This window comes from Sycon ciliatum, chromosome 3 (genome assembly GCF_964019385.1).
Source record: "Sycon ciliatum chromosome 3, ocSycCili1.1, whole genome shotgun sequence".
NCBI lineage: Eukaryota > Metazoa > Porifera > Calcarea > Leucosolenida > Sycettidae > Sycon > Sycon ciliatum.
This window is the reverse complement of record NC_088645.1, coordinates 43,177,438-43,199,674: the sequence shown is the minus strand read 5'-3', so window position 1 is coordinate 43,199,674 and position 22,237 is coordinate 43,177,438. Positions and strand designations below refer to the sequence as shown.

At 47.1% G+C, this 22,237-nt stretch overlaps 2 protein-coding genes across 3 annotated transcripts in view; both read right to left on the bottom strand.

Moving 5' to 3' along the window:
• The window catches only part of LOC135812296 (mitogen-activated protein kinase kinase kinase 7-like), a 214,904-nt gene that overhangs the window by 118,974 nt on the left and 73,693 nt on the right, over positions 1-22,237 (bottom strand). The window lies entirely within an intron of this gene.
• Positions 1,120-21,181, bottom strand: LOC135812299 (leucine-rich repeat flightless-interacting protein 2-like). The gene is made up of 10 exons (XM_065325676.1): positions 20,893-21,181; positions 13,090-13,173; positions 12,052-12,177; positions 10,976-11,079; positions 7,690-7,843; positions 6,381-6,546; positions 5,799-5,836; positions 4,806-4,905; positions 2,963-3,042; positions 1,120-1,250 (listed from the first exon to the last, which is right to left on the bottom strand). The coding sequence occupies exons 1-10, from the start codon at positions 20,989-20,991 to the stop codon at positions 1,248-1,250; spliced, it is 954 nt and encodes a 317-aa protein (XP_065181748.1). The 5' UTR covers positions 20,992-21,181; the 3' UTR covers positions 1,120-1,247.

Sequence of the window (22,237 nt, the reverse complement as noted above, 5' to 3'; positions counted from 1 at the left end):
CAATATTCTTTTTAGACTAAGGTCTACACTCACCAGTGATTCTTTATCTCACATCTATCAGACATACATACTACCTATATTCTCATATGCGAGCACTGCTCTCACACCGTTGTCCCACACTTCCCTTGACAGGCTAGAACGACTCCAGCGGAAAGCCGCCAGAATATGTCTCCACCTTCCCCTTTACACACACTTAGAACACTCCCACCTTTTGCATCGCATCAAATGGCCAACATTATTTTCACGCTTTAAAGTTAAACATATACTCTTCGCGCATTCTCTGCGCCACAATTATGCCCCACCACATATACTCTCGCTGCATACTGCTAGCAACGTGCAACCTTCGTATAATTTACGTCGCTCTCGTACTTGGCACTTGCCAACTCCGCGGACTGACCGCTGTCTCCATTCTCCCCTGTACAAGGCCCTTCATTACTTTAATTGCCTGCCCACCCAGCTTCGCGAAATCCCTTCTCGTACTCCCTTCAAATCCGAGATATCCCTGCTGTTGCACAACTCTGTATGCTCGTGTAGCGACCACCCCTGCCCGTACACTTAAGTACGCAACTCTGTATGCTCGTGTGGCGACCACCCCTGCCCGTACACTTAAGTAGTCATTAACCCCTAGGCCCTGCCCACCCAATTCTTCCTCACTCTTTCTCCTTTCTTACACTATTATCTCTTATTGGCCACTGGCTATCGTGAGAATAAAGATTTGAAACAACAACAACAACAACAACAACAACAACAACAACAACAACAACAACAACAACAACAACAACAACAACAACAACAACAACAACAAAAACAACAACAAAAACAACAACAACAACAACAACAACAACAACAACAACAACAACAACAACAACAACAACAACAACAACAACAACAACAACAACAACAACAACAACAACAACAACAACAACAACAACAACAACAACAACAGCACCAACAATGGCAAAAAAATAAGAAAACCTTTGGGCTGCCGCAGAAATGTGCAACACAATAAAGACGATGTGCGTACCTTGTTCTCTCAGAATCGGTAGCCAGTGGCATGTGGTTGTGCGAGGCTTCTAGCATAGCTAAGTGAAACATTCCCTCCTTGGTGAACTGGACGGGGCCCAAAGGAGCCACACCGAGCAGCGGCTGGATGCGTATTTCATTGACCGGTACTCGTGCCTCGGAGAATCCAGACATGGGTAGAGAGGATGGCCTACCGCTGGCCCCACCCAATACACCACTGCCACTCACTGTGCACACGGAGACGTGATAAACACGCGTGCACGCATACACGCACGCAAACACATACACACGCATGTGCGCAGACACACACACACCCACACACAAACAAACACACACATACACGCACACCCACACACATGCATAGGTGACAGGCACAAACACACAAGAAACATGAAGATACGTGCGATACGGAGCTACAGTCCATTCATAAAAAGACGGGCCCTGGCTCTGGCGAGCGCCCGTATTTAGCTCCCGTATTTGGCAACTTTACATGATACTATCGTATACAGTGCAGTACTGCGAAATTTGAAATCAGAAAAAGGGTCCAAAAAGGGTACCTGAACTGGGGTTCGCACCACACAATGCACTGTTGCAGGCAGGGTCAAACGTCTGGATTTTGATGGTTTTTCCCAATTCAGTAGATCATGAATTTAAAGCAAGCAAGAAAAGAGCAGGATATACGAAGTATGTGCAACCCACAGTACAGGTAATTGAAGTGCTTGTTTCAAACTCCTCAGGTCTCATCAGCCGAGCTCAAAGTCTCCGGCCGAGCCGATTTCAAGAAGAACGTTTTTTGAACAACTTGGTAATTTAAACCCTCTCCTCTACTCTAGGCCATTTCAAAACTATAGACGCGTAGGGTTTTTGAAATATTTCATATTTGGCTGGAACTTTTTGAGAATAGTTTTCGGAATATTGCTTAGGACCGCTCCACAATTACTCTCATATAGTTTCTAAACGATTGGATAACAGACACCCAATTTGGAAAAAATTATGCACAAAGTGATCACAAATTTTATGTGGTATAGATGCTGGCATAACGGTTTTTGCCGAGGTACGCGTCTATAGTTTTGAAATGGACTGAAGGCATCAAGGTCAGAGAGCTCTACCCGAGCTTAGTGATGTCTGCACCAGGGCAGATGTTGGGAGCAGCCAGAAAGAGGACTCGACCAAGTCGAGGCGAGGGTGCCTAATATGATTATACATGCAAGTGCCATAGAGTCGGTACCAGAAAAATCCCGACAAAAAAATGTTTGCCTGTCCAGGCCACACAACCAAACACTCTATCTGACCATACAGTAAAACCTGGTTTAAGCGACCACCCCATGGTCGAAGCAAAAGCGGTCGTTAAAGACAGGTAGTCTTTAGAACCAGGTCCCACTGTGTCTGTGTAGAACTGTCCGTGCATGTAAAAACGGTGGTTAATAGCAGGTGGTCGCTAACACAGAGGTCGCTTACACCAGGTTTTACTGTAGTACGAATAGAACACGGCGTCAACCACGAGGAATTTGCTGGGATGCTACGGGACAGCCCGTAATTGGTCCGATAACAGGAGAGTTTCGGAACGTTGAACAAGGCCTATTAACATACACATGGTAGCAAGTCAGACCAAACTGATGCAGTATGACACAACGTAAGCTGAAGATGAAGCTGGAACACTGCTGGGAAGACATAGCGGAAACTGAGTGTAGTGTGCAAACCATCACGAAACAGATTCCCGTCTGCATCTTTCCCTCAAACCTGTGGAAACAGAGGCTGCAATCATTATATCTTTTATGTCCAAATCAAACACAGAAACATCACAGACGGCTAAACTCTGTCACAACATAAACAATTCTACGAGAAACGGTAGCGACAGCGAGGTAAGTGAGACATGACTGTGACAACCGCAGTGGTTAAAGAAGGTCCTGTACTGAGAAATGTGCCCAAGCTTCCTCACCTGGCTAGTCAAGCGCTCTTGATCAGTCTCGGCTGATTCAACTCTCGCTTTGTAATCATTGAGCAGCCGCGTCGTGTCTCCTGCAGGACAGAAGCAGCAACAACAAAGAGCATCAGCGATCTTAACCCTTTAACACCGATAGGACGGATTTATCCGTCAGACTATACAGTGCATGCTGAGGCGACTTCACACTTTCGCCATTTGGTCAATCCTTGTCCGAATTCAACGATCGAAAGGTCTATTTGTTAGTGTTGAAACGAGCGTATCTATAACAAACGAGCGATCAGTTCCACTAACGAGAAAGCTATCGAGCGAGCTAACGAGTTTCATTGATGTGGCAAATAATGATTTTTTAAATATTTTTTTCCCAAGTTCGATTTTTTTTTAATTCAGCTGGTCCAAATTATCACCGCCGGCGTTTGGAGATGCTGCTGCTTCACTTCGGACTGCTGTTTTGGTGTCGAGATGTCTTTTCAGTGCCGTCGTTGAGCAGCCGTTGTAACAATAGACCGTTTTGCAAAGACTGTAGCCCTGTTCTTCGCTGCATCGCGGGAGAAAACTTCCAAACGACTGAGCGTAACTTTCACTCGAATGCAGAGTTGATAGAAGTTTGCCCTGCAGCAGGTCAGCAGATGCGGAACAAGACATCAGTGGAGTCCACCAAAGCTGCAACGACAACTGAAACAACTCAGTGTCGTGCAGGCGGCATGCAGTCACTGTAACTGCGAGTGATTTTCACTTTGCGGGGGACTGGACTCTCGATCGACCAGGGAGTCGTAAAAAAATTCCCGACTCCACGCTCGACTTGTACTGCCATGTGTACGGATTACAGTGTATGGTGTTCGTTAGTGCAAACGAGCTGGCCGCACAAACGAGCCGAGTTTCTGGCAAGCGAGCTAACGAGTACCCGGTGAGATCGTTTCAACACTACTATTTGTATCGGGAAGGCCTCAGCTGTCGGCTCGAAAAAACGCGAAGACGATCTTAAACAACAGCAGATGTAACGCATGATACTACCCATGGTGTGAAATTAAACATTCTTTGGCACGACAATGACAGAAAGTGGGTGGACAAGGAGAGACGCAGAGAGGCAAACACAGACAGACATACAAAAACGCAAAAGCAGACGGTCAAACACAGACACAGACACACACGAACATAAAGAAAGTTCAGATGTGCAGACGGTTAAACACAGACACACACACGAACATAAAGAAAGTTCAGATGTGCAGACGGTTAAACACAGACACACACACACACACACACACACACACACACACAGACACACAGACACACACACGAACATAAAGAAAGTTCAGATGTGCAGACGGTTAAACACAGACACACACACGAACATAAAGAAAGTTCAGACTGTCCACAGTACTGTCGGACACCGAAGAACGAAGAGCCGAAGAACAAACAGCCTAGAAATTCCACCAAGCACCGCATACCGATGTACAGTTAAACCTGGTTAAAGCGACCACCCCACGGTGCAAGCAAAAGCGGTCGTTAAAGCCAGGTGGTCTTCAGAACCTGGTCCCACCGTGTCTGTGTAGAACTGTCGGTGCATGGAAACACGGTAGTTAAGAGCAGGTGGTCGTTAAAACCAGATGTCGCTTACATCAGGTTATACTGTATCCATGGTGACTCAACTGTGCATAGCTTGTTGTACATGAAAATATGAACGGTCTAGGTTAGCAAGCTGACACCCTGTTCTTAGGCGACCAACAGCACTGTACAGTCGTCTGAATGAAGGTTAGGTGGCATGCATGGTAGACTGCAAGCCGTGTCATCACACTTATCCATATCTTTTACATCATCCCTCGCGTCATCTTCTACTTACGCAATAAAACAGCATTGCTTGAATCAGCCGTCGATGTGTCGGATTTCCTTTCCTTGAGCTCCTGCTGAAGTGTCTGAACTTCTTGTTTCAAGCGACCAATCTGGAGCAGATGTATCGCAAATGCACACAAGCGTGCACACATGCACACACATGCAAACACACACACACACACACACACACACACACACACACACACACACATGAACACACACATGAACACACACATACGCACACACGCACACACACACACACACATGCACGCACACACACGCACACACATACACACGCACACACCTTGACCTTGTGTACAGCTGTCAGTAACTGGCTATGCCGCCCCGATGCGGGGGAGGAGAGGAGAGTGCGCAGTCATAACGCCCTGCAGACATGTCGCCGGATGTCACGGAGACAATGAAACGTCTCCCACACTTGCACTCATGTTGAAAGTGACCACGATCAACAGGCTTGCATCCGCCTCTCCGACACGCACACACACACACACACACACACACACACACACACCATACATGCAGTACTCATCATGCTGTCGGATGAGCGTTTCACAACACGACACTCTGAGTAACGGCAGAAATGGACTTGATTGTGTCATGGCCATGTGACAGTGCAGGTATTGTATTACATGTAGTGCACCTGTCCACTGGACATCAAGCTCTGTCCACTGGACATCAAGCTCTGTCCACTGGACATCAAGCTCTGTCCACTGGACATCAAGCTCTGTCCACTGGACATCAAGCTCTGTCCACTGGACATCAAGCTCTGTCCACTGGACATCGAGCTCTGTCCACTGGACATCAAGCTCTGTCCACTGGAAATCAAGCTCTGTGCAGCCTGAGGATCTTAGACAACTGGGCACATCATACAGAAAATATCCACATAGACAAACAGACAGATACACGGATAGGCATGGCATGAAAACGTATACCAATGACCTCCACTCTCCACAGATGGAAGATTATCAAGTAGAAGATCCCTCACCTGTGTGAGCAGAATTTGCTTTTGTCTTTCCTTGATATCTGCCAAAGAAGATATAATTGGAGACAGATATAATATAGAGACAGAGAGACAGATGTAGTAACTTCTGCATAATTTTGAGACAATACATTTGTCACCTTTCCTTGACCAACACTGAATGCTTATAGTCTGGCATCTACAAGGAGTTAAGTTAGTAGAGCAAAAAATACATCTAGCTTCTTAAAAGGAAGAATAGCAACTAAATAGAACGGTTGTCAGTTGACAAACCCCCTTTCATAAAAGGTAGCTGAAAAAATTGGTGCAGCACACACTGGACTTTTTGTCCTATGAAAGCACTCTAATACTAGCTGGCTAAGACGAGCTGATGAGAGGGGGGGGGTCCCCATTTTGTGCATTGAATCAGGATTAGTTATTTCTGAGCGGATTCTCTGATGATTCTGTGGGAAGCCAGTGTGAAAGTGACGGTGACGGCTGTTTGATTGTCAATGAACATCAAATGAAGCAAAAGATGTGCGTCGAGACCTTACAGCCCACAGAACACTGTATTCTAAATAAGGCGCTAGAGGCTTGGTGACATGAACGTACCGTGCTGACTGGGTCGCCTCAGTAGCCGTTCCTCGTACTCGTCTTCCTCCGTGGTAACCTCGGTGTCCTCTTCGCTGGTATGATTGCAAGTACTTTCACCTTCCTCTGTGCTGTGACCTTCATCGCCGTTGAGTAAGTGCTGCGGTGGCCACTCCATGTCAAGCTCCTGTGGAAAATGACAGCACCATTCGTACACCATCCGCCAGAGCAGCAGCCAGATTATAAATAGAAATTTGATATAATACCGTATTATCTCTAATATAAGCACAGTCTCCAATAATAGCACGTCTCCAATAATAGAACACCTTGGGGCGGCATTCAAAAAATAAAGTGCTCAGTCTCCATTATAAGCACACTGTATAAATTCATTATCTGTACCAGCGAAAAAAAAACCTGAAATGTGTGCGTCTGACATGAATTTGGCATGGCAACATGCCTCTGAAATGAGGTTGAAATAATAATGGAACCGTCTCCAATAAAGGAACGTCTCCATTAATAGCACGGGGCGGAGGTACATTGAAAAAATAAATGACCGTGCTTATATTAGAGATAATACGGTATACCGTTTGCGTGAGACCTGGCCAGAGGGCGAGTTATCGGCATCCGTAGGAACGCCATCACCCTCAAGGATTAAGACGCAGATACAGCTCCAAAAGCAGTAGGAGGCAAGTAGATCAGACCCACCACCAAACAGCCAGCCATATAAGCAGATCAGCCAAATGATGCTGTCTGCAGGATCAAGGGGCGACAACGGAAGTCGCAGTGGCGACAACGGAAGTCGCAGTGGCGGCGACGGAATCACTAACCCGGCAGTAGCACTAACAAAATTCAGCAGCAGCAGCAGAAGAAGAAGAGGCAGAAGCAGCAGAAGCAGCAGCAGTAGCAGCCAGAGGAGAAGAAGCAGAAACAGCGGAAGAAGGAGCAGAAGCAGCGGAAGCAGAAGCAGGAAGAGGAGGAGAACCAACAAATACAGCAGCAGTAGTAGCAAAAAAAGTAGCAGCAATGTGGCAGTAGCCGCTAAAAAAAGCAGCAGCTGAAGCATTACAGCAACAGCAACGTCAGCAGCAAACGCAGCTTGATCAAGAAGAATGGAAACACACAGAAGCGCATTGCAATCATAATAGAGTAAGACTTGGTGTAAGTGACCTCTGGGTTAGCGACCACCTGCTCTTAACCACCGGTTTTACATGCACCCACAGTTCTACACAGACACAGTGGGACCTGGTTCTAAAGACCACCTGGCTTTAACGACCGCTCTTGCTTGCACCGCGGGGTGGTCGCTTAAACCAGGTTTTCCTCTAGTGCTAACCTGCATGTACTGCTGTCGAGCTACAAGCTGAGCACAGAGTAGTTCCAGTTCTTCATGTTGATGAGTAGCGCTGTCTTGGCTCCCCTTTACCGCCTCAATGTAGTGCTCACGATCACATAGCAGCTCAGCGTGGACATCAATCGCATCTTCAATCCTGCAATGCATCCGCATGCATATGGGCCACGTGTCCACACACACACACACACACACACACACACGCACACACACGCACACATACATACACGCACCATTGGACCATTGGACGCCCATCGCCGGAGGCGATGATAGCGATGCTACGGCAGAAGCCATAGCAGCAACTTGCAAGGCTGAATAATTGACCACCACTATTCAGCCTGGTCTACACCACACAGCTATGAAGTGGCTTTTTCTGGCCAGTGAATCCCTACTTTTTGGTCTTTTTTCCATTTTTTTTCCCGCACACACATCACACCACATACTCCGGCATGCACTGGCTGTTGGTAACCACCCAGGAGAATGAAAGAAAAGTCAGGAAGAGTCTGAGAAAGAGAAGAAAGACGTGTGTGAACATAATCGTCGGGAATCGAACCCGCAACCTCTCGATTGGAAATCGCTGCACAAACGACTGCACCATATGGGACACACTCACACACGCACACACACACACACACACACACACACACACACACACACACACACACACACACACACACACACACACACACACACACACACAAACACACACACACACACACACACACACACACACACACACACACACACACACACACACACACACACACACACACACACACACACACACACACACACACACACACACACACACACACACACACACACACACACACACACACACACACACACACACACACACACACACACACACACACACACACACACACACACACACACACACACACACACACACACACACACACACACACACACACACACACACACACACACACACACACACACACACACACACACACACACACACACACACACACACACACACACACACACACACACACACACACACACACACACACACACACACACACACACACACACACACACACACACACACACACACACACACACACACACACACACACATATATTATGTATGCATGCACACAGAAACATGCACACGCACGCAAACGCACACGAATGCAAACACATACACACAGACAGGCAGGCAGACAGATAGACAGGCAGACAGACAGGCAGGAAGACAGACAGACAGTCAGGCAGACAGATAGAGAGGCAGAAAGACAGACAGACTAGAAAGCCAGCATCGCTAATTCCAAAGATATCCATAAAATGTCTCCAAACCAATACACATTGGAACGGGTTGGATCCTCAATAAGGATCTATAAATCGATACGTATCTAGAAGAGGGAGTCTAACTCTTGAAACCATCGCGTGTACCCTCTAATACACAACATAATACCGGCGACCTTGTGAATAGTAAGCTTGGATATAAAAATAACTCGCCGTCGCACTGGTTGTAAATTCGTGAAAGTAAGCCGGCGCAAAGCGTTCAACTCTAGCCATACACCAATGCAGTTGGCTCCAATCACAAACATCTCCAGGTGTCAACTTGTACGTGACACTCTGAGCCACAGCAAATTAAATTTTCTCTTCTCGTGCATACATGTACATGTGTATACATGGCTGCACAAAGACATGCACATACTGTAGTGTCGCGTAGAAAAGCATGACCTGTATAGAAGCATGACCTGTATAAAAGCATGACCTGTATAGAAGCATGACCTATAGAAGCAAGACTCGAAAAGAAGCCGATTTTTTGAAGCGCGTCGTGACACAGAAGCATGGTTTGAATAGAAGCCGCTCTCTGCAAAGTACATGTCCACGTACAGTAGGTATCGGTTATAGCGTGGGTGTTTGAAAAACGACATTTGATTCTTATTGCCGATATTTCTTACACACGATAAATCAAGTGTGACATAATCATAATGCACGTGTGACATATCATATGCACGTGTGACATAATCATATGCGCATGCGCGCATTGCGCGCACGTTTGGCATGTGGATACGTACACATGATACACACGGATCAGTCTCGCGGTCGACCGGTCGTGCTAGGCGACTAGACTGCGGAGCAGCAGATACGAGAGAAGTCGGAAGAAAGAGTCCGACTGGACAGAAGAAGTGATTCTCCAATGCTCCCTTGGACATAACTCTCTTTTTGTGTTGAATATCATTGTATTGAGTATGCACAGAGCACAGATGTTATTACTACAGGCGATACACTTTGCACTAATCTGGCATATTTTGCTGCATAAAATCCATTCTTAGGGCCGATATATTCTACTATGCGATAATACTGCTTGTAAGAATAAATATACACATAAAACATGTGTTATGATTATGAAAAAATGAGTGTTCATTCTTGTAGGCAGTATATTCTTGTATACGACCACACTATAACCGATACGCACTGTACATGCATGGCAGTATACACTGCACAGTGCAGACTGATGATGTTGACGTAGAAGCAAGTTTCGAATAGAAGCATAAGTTGAACAGAAGCATGGTTCTACCCCTGGCTTATCCGGCCGTAAGCACCTGCTTTTATACGCGACATTACGGTATATGACATTTGTTCTGCTGTGAAGTTCAGAATTATGAATATAGCCACTGGTCCTGTACTGTGTATATGTACAGTGTTGGCATCTGACATCCGACCTCCTGAGCCCCTGAGCGATGCGTTCACCTAGATTTCTAGCGGTCACTGTTTCGTTGTGTTACCGTCCTGTGTTGGGTGTTTGCGATGTGAGCGCACCGCCCAGGGGCTCAGGGGGTCAGGGGGTCAGGGGGTCGGATTTCAGTTGTCAGCACTGTAGTACAGGTGCACATCATGCAATACCACTTTTTTATTTTATTTTTTACTAAATGCCATGTGCCGTGCACGCAATGGGAACATGCAGCAGAGCCATGTGGTGCACGCAATGGAACATGCAGCAGAGCCATGTGGTGCACGCAATGGAACATGCAGCAGAGCCATGTGGTGCACGCAATGGTACATGCAGCAGAGCCATGTGGTGCACGCAATGGGAACATGCAGCAGAGCCATGTGGTGCACGCAATGGAACATGCAGCAGAGCCATGTGGTGCACGCAATGGAACATGCAGCAGAGCCATGTGGTGCACACAATGGAACATGCAGCAGAGCCATGTGGTGCACGCAAAGGGAACATGCAGCAGCCCTGGTTGTGGGGACCGTGCAAGACCACTTGTCACTAGAGCCTTCTCACCTGTCCTTCATCTTGTCTACTTCCTGGACAAGCTTGATCTTTTGCTCCAGGAGTTCGTCGTTCGTTTCCATGGTACTCCGCCATTTCTTCTCAATGGCTATGACCTAGACAGTATAGTAGGGATAAGAAATGGCCGAAAAGTCAGCGAAGGAATTCCATCACCACAACATGCACTCTCTGGCTGACCTCATCACACCAGCAATAGCATGACTCTCAAGCTATACACAGAACAGTAAAACCTGTCCCAGAAGACCACCTGTCCCAGAAGACCACCTGTCCCAGAAGACCACCTGTCCCAGAAGACCACCTGTCCCAGAAGACCACCTGTCCCAGAAGACCACCTGTCCCAGAAGACCACCTGTCCCAGAAGACCACCTGTCCCAGAAGACCACCTGTCCCAGAAGACCACCTGTCCCAGAAGACCACTGCAACCAGGACCAAGGGATGCTATTTCCAATCAAATGACCCTGGATAAGGAGACCACCTGGTAACAGAGACCACGGTTTTGAAGGTCCCTTGAGCGGTCGTCTTAGACAGGTTTCACTTTAGTTATAAAAGAAGAAAAGAGGACCAAGGAACTACAAGTTATGCTATAATGTCCACTAACACTACCAGTTCCTAAACAATCAGCTCATGCGATAACATTGCACGACAATGACCGACGGTACTGACGTTCTACAACTAACTGGCTAACAGCTCTAGCACACCTAGGATGCGCACTCCAACAGCCACTAGGTCTATATAGTATTTATAACTAGGTATCATGTTGCTGGTCTGATGAGGTCGGTCAGAGAGCGCATGTGCTGGAGGTGTGGAATTGCTTCATTGATAAACAGGCCGAAAGCTGCTGCTTGCCCTTCGAGTACGAATAGTCACCGTTGATATTATCATACCTCAATGCAGGTATGATTGAGTAGAGAAATTGGGTTCACATATGCAGTCAATTCCGTGAAATAACCTTGGACCCTACAGGGTTAAAGTATGAACTGTAGAATTTGCTGAGACCTACACAGCTTAAGGTACTAGTATAAAAAGGTTCATGAGGTGGGATTCGACTTTACAGTACGGTATTTTACCTTGTCTTTTGTGTATAGATCAGCAAGGTCCGGTGAAAACATCGGGTCTGTGGATTCCTGCTTTCTGATGGCACGCCGTGAGGGAGTCACCGTTCCGCTGTTCAACTCTTCATCTTTATCTTCCGCCTTGTACACACACACACACACACACACACACACACACACACACACACACACACACACACACACACACACACACCCTTGTACTTGTCGCTCACTGCCAAAACTAGTCATGTGGGTCTCCCTGAGAGAGGGGAGAGAGACTCAAGAGGAATCTTGGAAAAATGACTCAATTGGCTATGGAACCGCCCAACGGCCGACACCCCCTGAAATCCCCAAAACTCTGGGTGGACTTAAAAATGACCCCACTTATGGGCTCACCACACCTCAGTAAGTGGGTGAGGACAAGGTGAAGAAAAAGGATTGAAGGCATCAGGGTATCCGTCCCGGGATCCAACTGCAATTACCCCTGCCCCCAGTGAAGGTAATACTTGCTACTAGTGTGGGTGGCTAAATCAGAGTGGATCTGATATAAGCTTCACTAGCACCATTGATTACACAAGAGTTAATCTAGCCAGAAGCAGTCCATGGTTAACAGGTATGTATACTTCAAACAGAAAGTATATGAACCCTGGAACCAACAATTTACAAAGGTGGCAAGTACAACTTTACACCTTCAATCAGCTGAGCCCGTTGGCAACAGACCCAACACAATCAGGCATAAGTGTACCCACCAACCAAACACACACACACACACACACACACACAAACACACAAGCACAGGTCTAGTTGCAATGGGACCAGGACTAGTTGCAGTAGCCCCAACATGAATACGAATAGGACAACCGCGGACAGCATAACCAACACAACTACCACCCGAATCAACAACATCACCAGCACCAGCATGAACCCTGCCAACGACATGTTCCTGACTAACTCCAACGCAATCATGCATTGGCTACGTAGAATAGAATAGGTATGAATACAACAACGACGACGACAACAACAACAACAACAACAATAGAGTTGTTTTCTTACCCGTCGTTCTTCCTCGAGATTGCGTAATCTCAGTCTCCTTGCCTCTGCTCTCTCTGATCTCCGTTCTGCTAATTGCTTCTCGCCCTGGAGCCAGAAATATGCGACGATCATTGCGAGAAGGAAAAGAAATGCAGATGAAGGACATTATGTTACCACAGAGGTTAGGCTATGATGATGATGAGCCATTACAGCAGGAGTATAGCCTACATAGGGCACAGGGGGCACGTGCACCCGCCCCCCAAAAAAGGAGAGCCAGCCATGCCCATGCCATTATAGCAGGAGTGTAGCCCGCATGGGGCACGTGCACCCCCCCCCCCCCCCCTCTAAAAATGTCGAGCTACATGTAGGTTCAGCATGCACACAACGACCATGAATGACATGCACCAGCCATCCTACACATGTGCGGCCGTGCACCCCCCCCCCCCCACCCCAAACCCCCCCCCCACCCCCCCCCCCCCCACCCCCCCCCCCCCCACCCCCCACCCCCAAAGGAGGGCCAGCCATGCCCCTGCCATTATAGGGTGGGGTGGCAAGGGATAGCAAGAAATTGGAAGCACCTTGAAGCACATCACGGTGAATGCATTAGTTTTAGGCCCGATTCGATTGCCAACGTCATCTGCTTGCTGATCGGAAAGTTACTTGTGGTGTGCAAATAAATACACAGCGCAATACAACAAGACGATTGAGCATTCGGGAACACACGAGTCCTGTGTTTCTATAAATCAATATATAGTAAAGCCTATGACTAGCGACCACCCCCTGGGGCCAGAAAATGCGTTCTTTAGTGGCAGGTGGTCCTTAGTCAGCGGTTTCCACCGCACAACCGTAATAATGTGCGACAGTCCGTGCCTGGCGAAGTGGTCTCTAGTACCAGGCTGGTCGCTAGTCACGGTGGTCTTAAGTTACAAGTTTTACTATAGTTTGGTGTCAGGTAACTGGTTGTCGCACAATCCGACTGTATGTTAATCAAATCACTGTGGACACCAGATACTTGTACAGTCAACTTCGCTAATAACGACTGCGGATATAACGACAATTCGCGAATAACGACCGAATTTCCATGCCCAGAGCAAAGTCCCATCTAACTGTATACATTTAACTTCGGATATAACGACTATCTGAATAACGACAATTCGCGTATAGCGACATGCTTTTAGTGCCCCGAGGTCATATTCACTGCTTGAATAACGACTTTCTGGGCTTTTGACAGCTATTTCAAGTACCTGTCAGTCAAGTACATGTACCTGTCATGCAGAAGTACCAGAACCTTTGGTGATGGATATTATTCATAATTAATAATTATTATAAAGGCACACATGCAAGAAAATGCAGCCAAGGGGGAGGGGGCTTTTTCTTCCTTTTTTATGTTGGCTTCAAAATTGTTGGATTTACCAGCACACCTATATGTATACAATGTACATGTAGTGGTACATGATTGTACAGTAATCATCATACATGTACATGTACATGTCTCTGGCCCTGTATCTACTGTATCAAAAAGGCATAATATTATTATTAATTTTTTCAATTAATTTCCCTTGCATATTGAATTTTTAGTTCCTTTCAACTGCAATATGAAAATAAAGTACACATTGACATAGAGCAAGAAAAGAGCTTGATTTTGATATGCATGTCATACTATACAAAATATGGGTTCACATACATTCAAATGGGACTTCGGTTATAAGGACACTTCGCGAATAAGGACACTTTTCTGATGCCCCGCCGAATGTCGTTATTGGCGAAGTTGACTGTACCTCGTATCCAATGAAGGTCATGAGGTTATAATTATCATGGTTTGACGTGCTTTGCATGCAGTAGGTGACAAATCCGCGGCCCAGTGGTTCGCGCGCGCTGGCTTCCAATACAAAGACTAGCACCGATTTAATTCTCTACCACACATTACTTGTAGACAATTTTCCAATAATTCTAGTTCCCGTAGCTATGCAGAAGACGTTACTTCAGTAACGTCTGGCGCTAGCCAGGGTCCACACAGCTTTAATTCCCGTAGCTATGCAGAAGACGTTACTTCAGTAACGTCTGGCGCTAGCCAGGGTCCACACAGCTTTAATTTGGTGTTTGTGTGTTTGTTTGTTTGTGTCACGGCTGGAGCTATCCCGTATCTGTCCCGTATCGGTCCCCAGTGGCGTGCACCGAGTCCTGAAAGGGGGGTTTCTAGAGTTCTGTTGGTAATTTTTTTCTGGAGACACACTGTTTAATTATGTATTTGTGCACATGCGCATCCCCCGAACATCCCGTCGGAAATAACGGTGAGGGCTAGGGAGGAGGAGGGGGGGGGGGGGGGCTGAAGATCAGGGGTGCAGGGCACCAATAAACACTGGTGCTGATGAGATGTGGGGCTCCTCCGACTGCTATCATTCCGGCACAAACGCGCCGGTCTGAGAGGAAACCAGGTCCAGGGGTTGAAAGGACAGAAATAAGAGTAATGAGGAATGGAGAGAGGGGACGATGTTACATGGAAATGTTGGTACATGTACATGTACATGTATCACCGGTAGCAGGATAAAACGGGTTACCTTTTACATACAGTACCAGCAATTATTTTGCTAAGAGGGTGCAAAAGTCAATGTCACAGTGTACTCATATACATGTACATGTTTGTCACATTCAACACGTAAAAGTTTGATAGGCCTAGCTGCCGGGCTACACTACACTCTATAACAGGTACTTCACTATAAGTCCACTCCAGGCATGTTCGTTTCATCAACACTGCTTACATTCGACGTATCTTTCTTTCTGTTCTTACCGTACGACGAAGTTTTCAGTATGTATTGGCAATGTTCCACATGATTTCAATAAAGAGTTATGGACCTTGCTTCGACGGAAACTCGCGGAAGCAAAGCGAAGCCCCGCGTCCTTGAGTCGCGGCCGGAGCAGCGCTTCGTTCTGAAGCAGCGCAAGTGGATCATGGACGCACATTTTTACGTCTTCCAGTCGACAACATTTTTGACGAACATCTCTGCTGCGCACATGAGCGAGAACGAAAGGCTGTGGAGATCTTGATTTGAGTCAACAGTTTGGAAGGAGATATCGTCAATCATATCCTTGAACTGACTTGCATCGCGCGTGCTTGACTCAAATTTCGAGACGAACGGATTTCTTCAACGTCATCGCCAATCCAGGAGTGGACCAGCTAGAGATCGATCTCTCTGTGGCTACTCTCCACTGAAGAAAGAGAGAATAATGTATTTTGAACTGCATGCAAAGCAACCCTCTCACTTCGAAATAAGGACATAGTCATTGTACTGTAAACTGTCCGTCGATCGACGCGTATGCAGGATAACCAATCCAGTAGGCACGCTTTTCCTTTGGCAAGATTGCCCGAAAAAAGGTGGTTTCCAGACACCAAAAAACTCATACGGTGCACGCGCCTGGTCCCGTACCTGTGACTACAAAGGCTCTACAGGATTGTACATAACAGCTGTCCACAATATTTGCGGGCTCCTGTATCTGTCCCGTGCCGTACCAATATTCGTCGTATTATGTATACGACTCCCTGATGTAGAGGGAGATTTGGAAAGAAATAGGGAGACGAGGAGGAAATTAAATTAGAATAGACGCCGAATAGGTGATAGGATGCGTCCGCATTAACATACATGTACTTTGGAAGAGAGATCCCGTCGTCTCCAAAATAAGCGTGAACGAGCGATTCAGCGCCGGTCACAGGAAACGTCGGAAGAGAGATCCCGTCGACTCCAGAACCCCCGTGATCGGCAGAGTTCGCCGGTCCCAGGCAACGTCAGGACAGACATCCCGTTGAGTCCAGAACGCCCGTGATCGGCAGAGTCTAAGCCGGTCCCAGGAAACGTCAGGACAGACATCCCGTCGAGTCCAGAACGCCCGTGATCGGCAGAGTCAGCGCCGGTCCCAGTGAACGTCAGGACAGACATCCCGTCGAAGCGCAGAAAAACTAAATCTGCAGCCTCTTTTGCCGTCGGACAGGATACGTATTATAGGAGACTGTAAAGTTATGTAATGTCCAAATTTCCACGTGAGCAGCAGGTCACTCGCGTTGATTTTTCGACGTGCGAGCCAAATAACGCGAGCTGAACTTTCGCGTCGCAGACATCCGGTCAACGCGCAGAAAAACTAAATCTGCAGCTCTTTTGCCGTCGGACAGGATACGTATTTTAGGAGACTGCTAAGTTATGTAATGTGCTCCACAGGCAACCATGCATTCGGCGTCGTCATTGGCTCAACAGGTCAAGGTACATGTATTACTACAAAAAGGCCAGAAAATCCGATTACTGTATTAAAATCAACTAATTTTCGCTGGCGATTTAATTTCGCTGATTTCGCCGCTTGGTACCAACCGGCCAAAGTAAATCGCAGGCCAAAGTTTGTCATATAGGCAACTGATGCATGATTGAGCAATGGATGCATGTGAGAGCAAAAATACCGATCGATTTCAAATTTGACGTGAAATTGCGCGTCACGTCGGAAATAACGTGCATCTTAACCTCTCTAATAGAGAGGTTTCTATTTCTCATCGGCCAAAATTTGTTGATTTACAGTATAAGGAGATAAAAAGAAAAGAAGGAGCAAACCAAAAGTAGGTGATTATTCCCGTAGCTATGCAGAAGACGTTACTTCAGTAACGTTTGGCGCTAGCCAGGGTCCACACAGCTTTAATTCCCGTAGCTATGCAGAAGACGTTACTTCAGTAACGTCTGGCACTAGCCAGGGTCCACACAGCTTTAATTTGGTATTTGTTTGTTTGTGTGTTTGTTTGTTTGTTTGTGTCACGCCTGGCGCTATCCGTATCTGACGGCAAAAAAGCATAGGATGTTATAAATCTTTCAATTCTCCTATTTTTTTCAGGCATATCCTGGGATTCGAACCCGCACTATCGCCCTACATGCATTCCCCCATACACTTCGCATTCATACCCATTCTTCCAAGTTGCTTCACGTTATTATCTTGCGTTTGAAAGCCCTATTTGAATATTGCGGGCAGCTGTATGTGGCCAGCTGTGTTTGATGGTACGGTACGGGAAACGGTGTCGTATTACCCTCGATCGTACCTGTCCCGTACCTATCCCTACCGTACCGTACATTCAAAGACGGCTGGCCACAATGCATATTCAAATAGGGCTTTCAAATGCAAGATCATAATGTGAAGCAACTTGGAAGAATTAGTATGTATGCGAAGTGTATCGGGGGATGCATGCAGGGCGCGATAGTGCGGGTTCGAATCCCAGGTTATGTCTTTAAAAAAAAGGAATTTTTTAAAGACCGGGGACGCATACAGGGCGCGATAGTGCGGGTTCGAATCCCAGGTTATGTCTTTAAAAAAAGGAATTTTTTAAAGACCGGGGACGCATACAGGGCGCGATAGTGCGGGTTCGAATCCCAGGTTATGTCTTAAAAAAAGGAATTTTTTAAAGAATTTATAACATCCCTATGCTTTTTTTGTCTAGGTCATCAAGGAAAAAAAAGCATAGCGTAGGGCCCTGAGCTTCCAAGCTCTCTCGTTTGGTGTTTGTTTGTTTGTGTGTTTGTGTCACGCCTGGAGCTATCCCGTATCTGTCCCGTATCTGTGACTACAAAGGCCCTACAGGATTGTACATAACAGCTGTCCACAATATTTGCTGGCTTCAGTATCTGTCCCGTACCGTACCAATATTCGTCGCATCATGTATACGACTCCCTGATGTAGACGGAGATTAGGAAAGAAATAGGGAGACGAGGAGGAAATTAAATTAGAATAGACGCCGAATAGGTAATAGGATGCGTCAGCAAAAACATACTTTGGAAGAGAGATCCCGTCGTCTCCAAAATAAGCGTGAACGGGTGACTCAGCGCCGGTCACAGGAAACGTCGGAAGAGAGATCCCGTCGACTCCAGAACGCCCGTGATCGGCAGAGTCAGCGCCGGTCACAGGAAACGTTAGGACAAACATCCCGTCGACTCCAGATCGCCCGTGATCGGCAGAGTCAGCGCCGGTCACAGGAAACGTCAGGACAGACATCCCGTCGACTCCAGATGGCCCGTGATCGGCAGAGTCAGCGCCGGTCACAGGAAATGTCAGGATAGACATCCCGTCGAGTCCAGATCGCCCGTGATCGGCAGAGTCAGCGCCGGTCACAGGAAACGTCAGGACAGACATCCCGTAGACTCCAGAACGCCCGTGATCGGCAGAGTCAGCGCCGGTCACAGGAAACGTCAGGAAAGACATCCCGTCGAGTCCAGAACGCCCGTGATCGGCAGAATCAGCGCCGGTCCCAGGAAACGTCGGACGACACAAATGCAAGAAATGAGCATAGGAGGCTTAAAGGGGAAGTTAAGGCAAAAATCAAAATTTCACCAGTTGTAGTCTTCGGGGTGCTGAGTTGAATGGTCTTGGGCCGAGAAAGCTGAGACGCTCCCTTCCTACTTGAATCCCAATCGAACTCACGCACTTCCACGGAAACTGGGTGACTGCGCCCTACTAGATGGGGATTTGTATGCAAAATGTCACTAAAAGCGCCATTTCGTTCTTATAAAAGCATGGATGACCGTGATTGGCCCATATGTTGTAGTCTTTTGGACGCTGAGTCGACTAGTTTTGGTCCTAAAAGGCTGCAATGCAGCGTCCGGCCCTTATTCCAAATCGAACGTGGTTGAACAAGCGGTCACGTGCTCCTGCGTACACCAGTCACCTGGTCACCGTGCCTGCAGGGTACAACTTACTAGCCTGTTTGACCTTTTTTGGGTGCAGTCCTGTCACTCGAGTTGAACCTTGGTGTGAAAGTTGTCGCCTGCTGGCGTGGTGACCAGGTGATTTGGGCACCCAGGAGCACGTGACCGCTTGTTCAACCACGTTCGATTGGGAATAAGGGCCGAACGCTGCATCGCAGCCTTTTCGGACCAAAACCAGTCGACTCAGCGTCCAAAAGACTACAACATATGGGCCAATCGCGGTCATCCATGCTTTTATAAGAACGAAATGGCGCTTTTAGTGACATTTTGCATACAAATCCCCATCTAGTAGGGCGCAGTCACCCAGTTTCGGTGGAAGTGCGTGAGTTTGATTGGGATTCAAGTAGGAAGGGAGCGTCTCAGCTTTCTCGGCCCAAGACCATTCGACTCAGCACCCCGAAGACTACAACTGGTGAAATTTTGATTTTGCCTTAACTTCCCCTTTAATCGTGCTGGTTCGCGTCATGCTACTGCAGCTACGCACATGGAAACTGTACGGTCTATGATAGAGGAAAAAATTATGGAATGGTGTCCTCTTTGACGCGTGAAGAGCGCCAGCAGTATAGCCACCTACATGTATATAGACACCTATACAATGATGTGGCCAACCAACGGAAAAAAAAACATTTCCATCAGTTCTAATAACATGTACGATGAGCTAGGCAAAAAAGCATAGCGTAGGGCCCTGAGCTTCCAAGCTCTTTCGTTTGCCAGCAAGACCTCAATATAAACTAGCAGTGGTTGCTAAACAAAAAAAATCTGGCTTCCAGTCCAGACACTCCATACAATGGCACGCCGAGTACCTCACCCCTAAGCGGTACAGTCTCTTTTGTCCCTTCCCATATCTTTAGTATTCGCTCAGTGTCCGAGTGCGCTGTAATTAAATTTTAGCACTTTTTGGAATGTTGATTTCATGACGTTCTTTTGTGTAAGTCTTGGTTCGTTCGTAACGTTTGACCTGGACCACTGTTGAACTGTACGTGCTGAGATTGCGACGAATCATCTCCAACACATATCCCAAAAGGAGTCAGGTAAGCATACTGGCCTCAAGTGGTCAGGTATGTCGTTATGGCATTATTATTAGTATTGATTTTGCACCAACCTTGGTAATGACGGATTGGATGGCTTGATTCTCGGCCGAAGTGTTCCGTGACGAACGTACCCTTCCCGCCGTGCTAACGGTATCCGCACCGCTAGACATGCTAGCCTATTGTGCTGCGAACAGCGCACACTCCACGTCCACTTCTGCTACTCCTGCAACAATGAGTTGCAGATGTATAAGTAAAAATTAATGAAAACAGTCCTGCTAAAGTAAAAGGAACAGGTTTCTGAGAAAAAGCAAAACAACAAAATTATTGCAGAAGACACCCAGTGCACTCAGCTGTCAGCACTGACAATCTGTGCCATACACTAGGACTAGTCAGTGACTCAGTGCATCTTTACGGTATTACGGTAGTTCTTACACTTACAGCTTGATTGAATGGTTGCGAACTTGTGATACTTCAGTACTGAGAAAGATGCACGTTGTTTCCGACGTGACGCGCAATTTCACGTCCAATTTTGCGTAAAACTCCAAATTTTGACGTGAGCTGCATGGCCAGCGCTCAGCAGCTAGCTAGCCTAGCCTAAACCTGAGCTGAACTTTCGCGTCACGTCAGAAATAACGTATCTCTGCTGAAGCCTGAAGCCAGTACATGCAGTGAGTGGTGGTGCAGTGAGTGGTGGTGCAGTGAAGGGTCCTTCCCCACTTCACCTGTAACTGTAAGCCAGTCAACGTCGTTGTACATGACATACAATGTAGAGGAGGGTGTTTCAAATAGGAGATACATGTACATGATTGTACATTCTGACATGTCACATGACAATCGACATGGCAACAGCGAATCCTAGCGCGACTTGCCGTGCTTTGAATCAGCCACTGAAGACCTGTGAGCGCTTGCAGTTGCAGGTCTCCGATTTTCCAATCGGAGCACGCCCAGGCGTGCTCCGATTGAATCGGAGCACGCCTAGGCGTGCTCCGATTCAGCCATCAGAGGCCGCTTTTTTTTTTGGATGGAGAGTCTCCAACTGCAACCAATGCTGCTACCCGTGCTCTTACAGCGCCAACAACGAGCGTTCAGCGATCACAGCAGCAGACTGAGTTCCACGATCCCGACATTGATGAGTACATCGCAACTTGTGACCCAACAGTGCAATCCCCAACTCACCAACGGTCTCTGATGCAGAAAGCTACGAAGACCATCAACTTTTCCGGAGCTCAGTTTGGTGCAAACTGCAATGTTCACCTGCACCTGTAGGGAGTGTAGGCTGTAGTCACTGCGAAGAAGAGAAGCTGAACTGACCTGGTTTTTAGCTGACTAGACCGCCCTTGTTTTATCTCTGTGTTGTGACTGTGTACATTAGTCATTATGTAACATGTCTGAAGTACTAAACTGGCGACTAGTTGT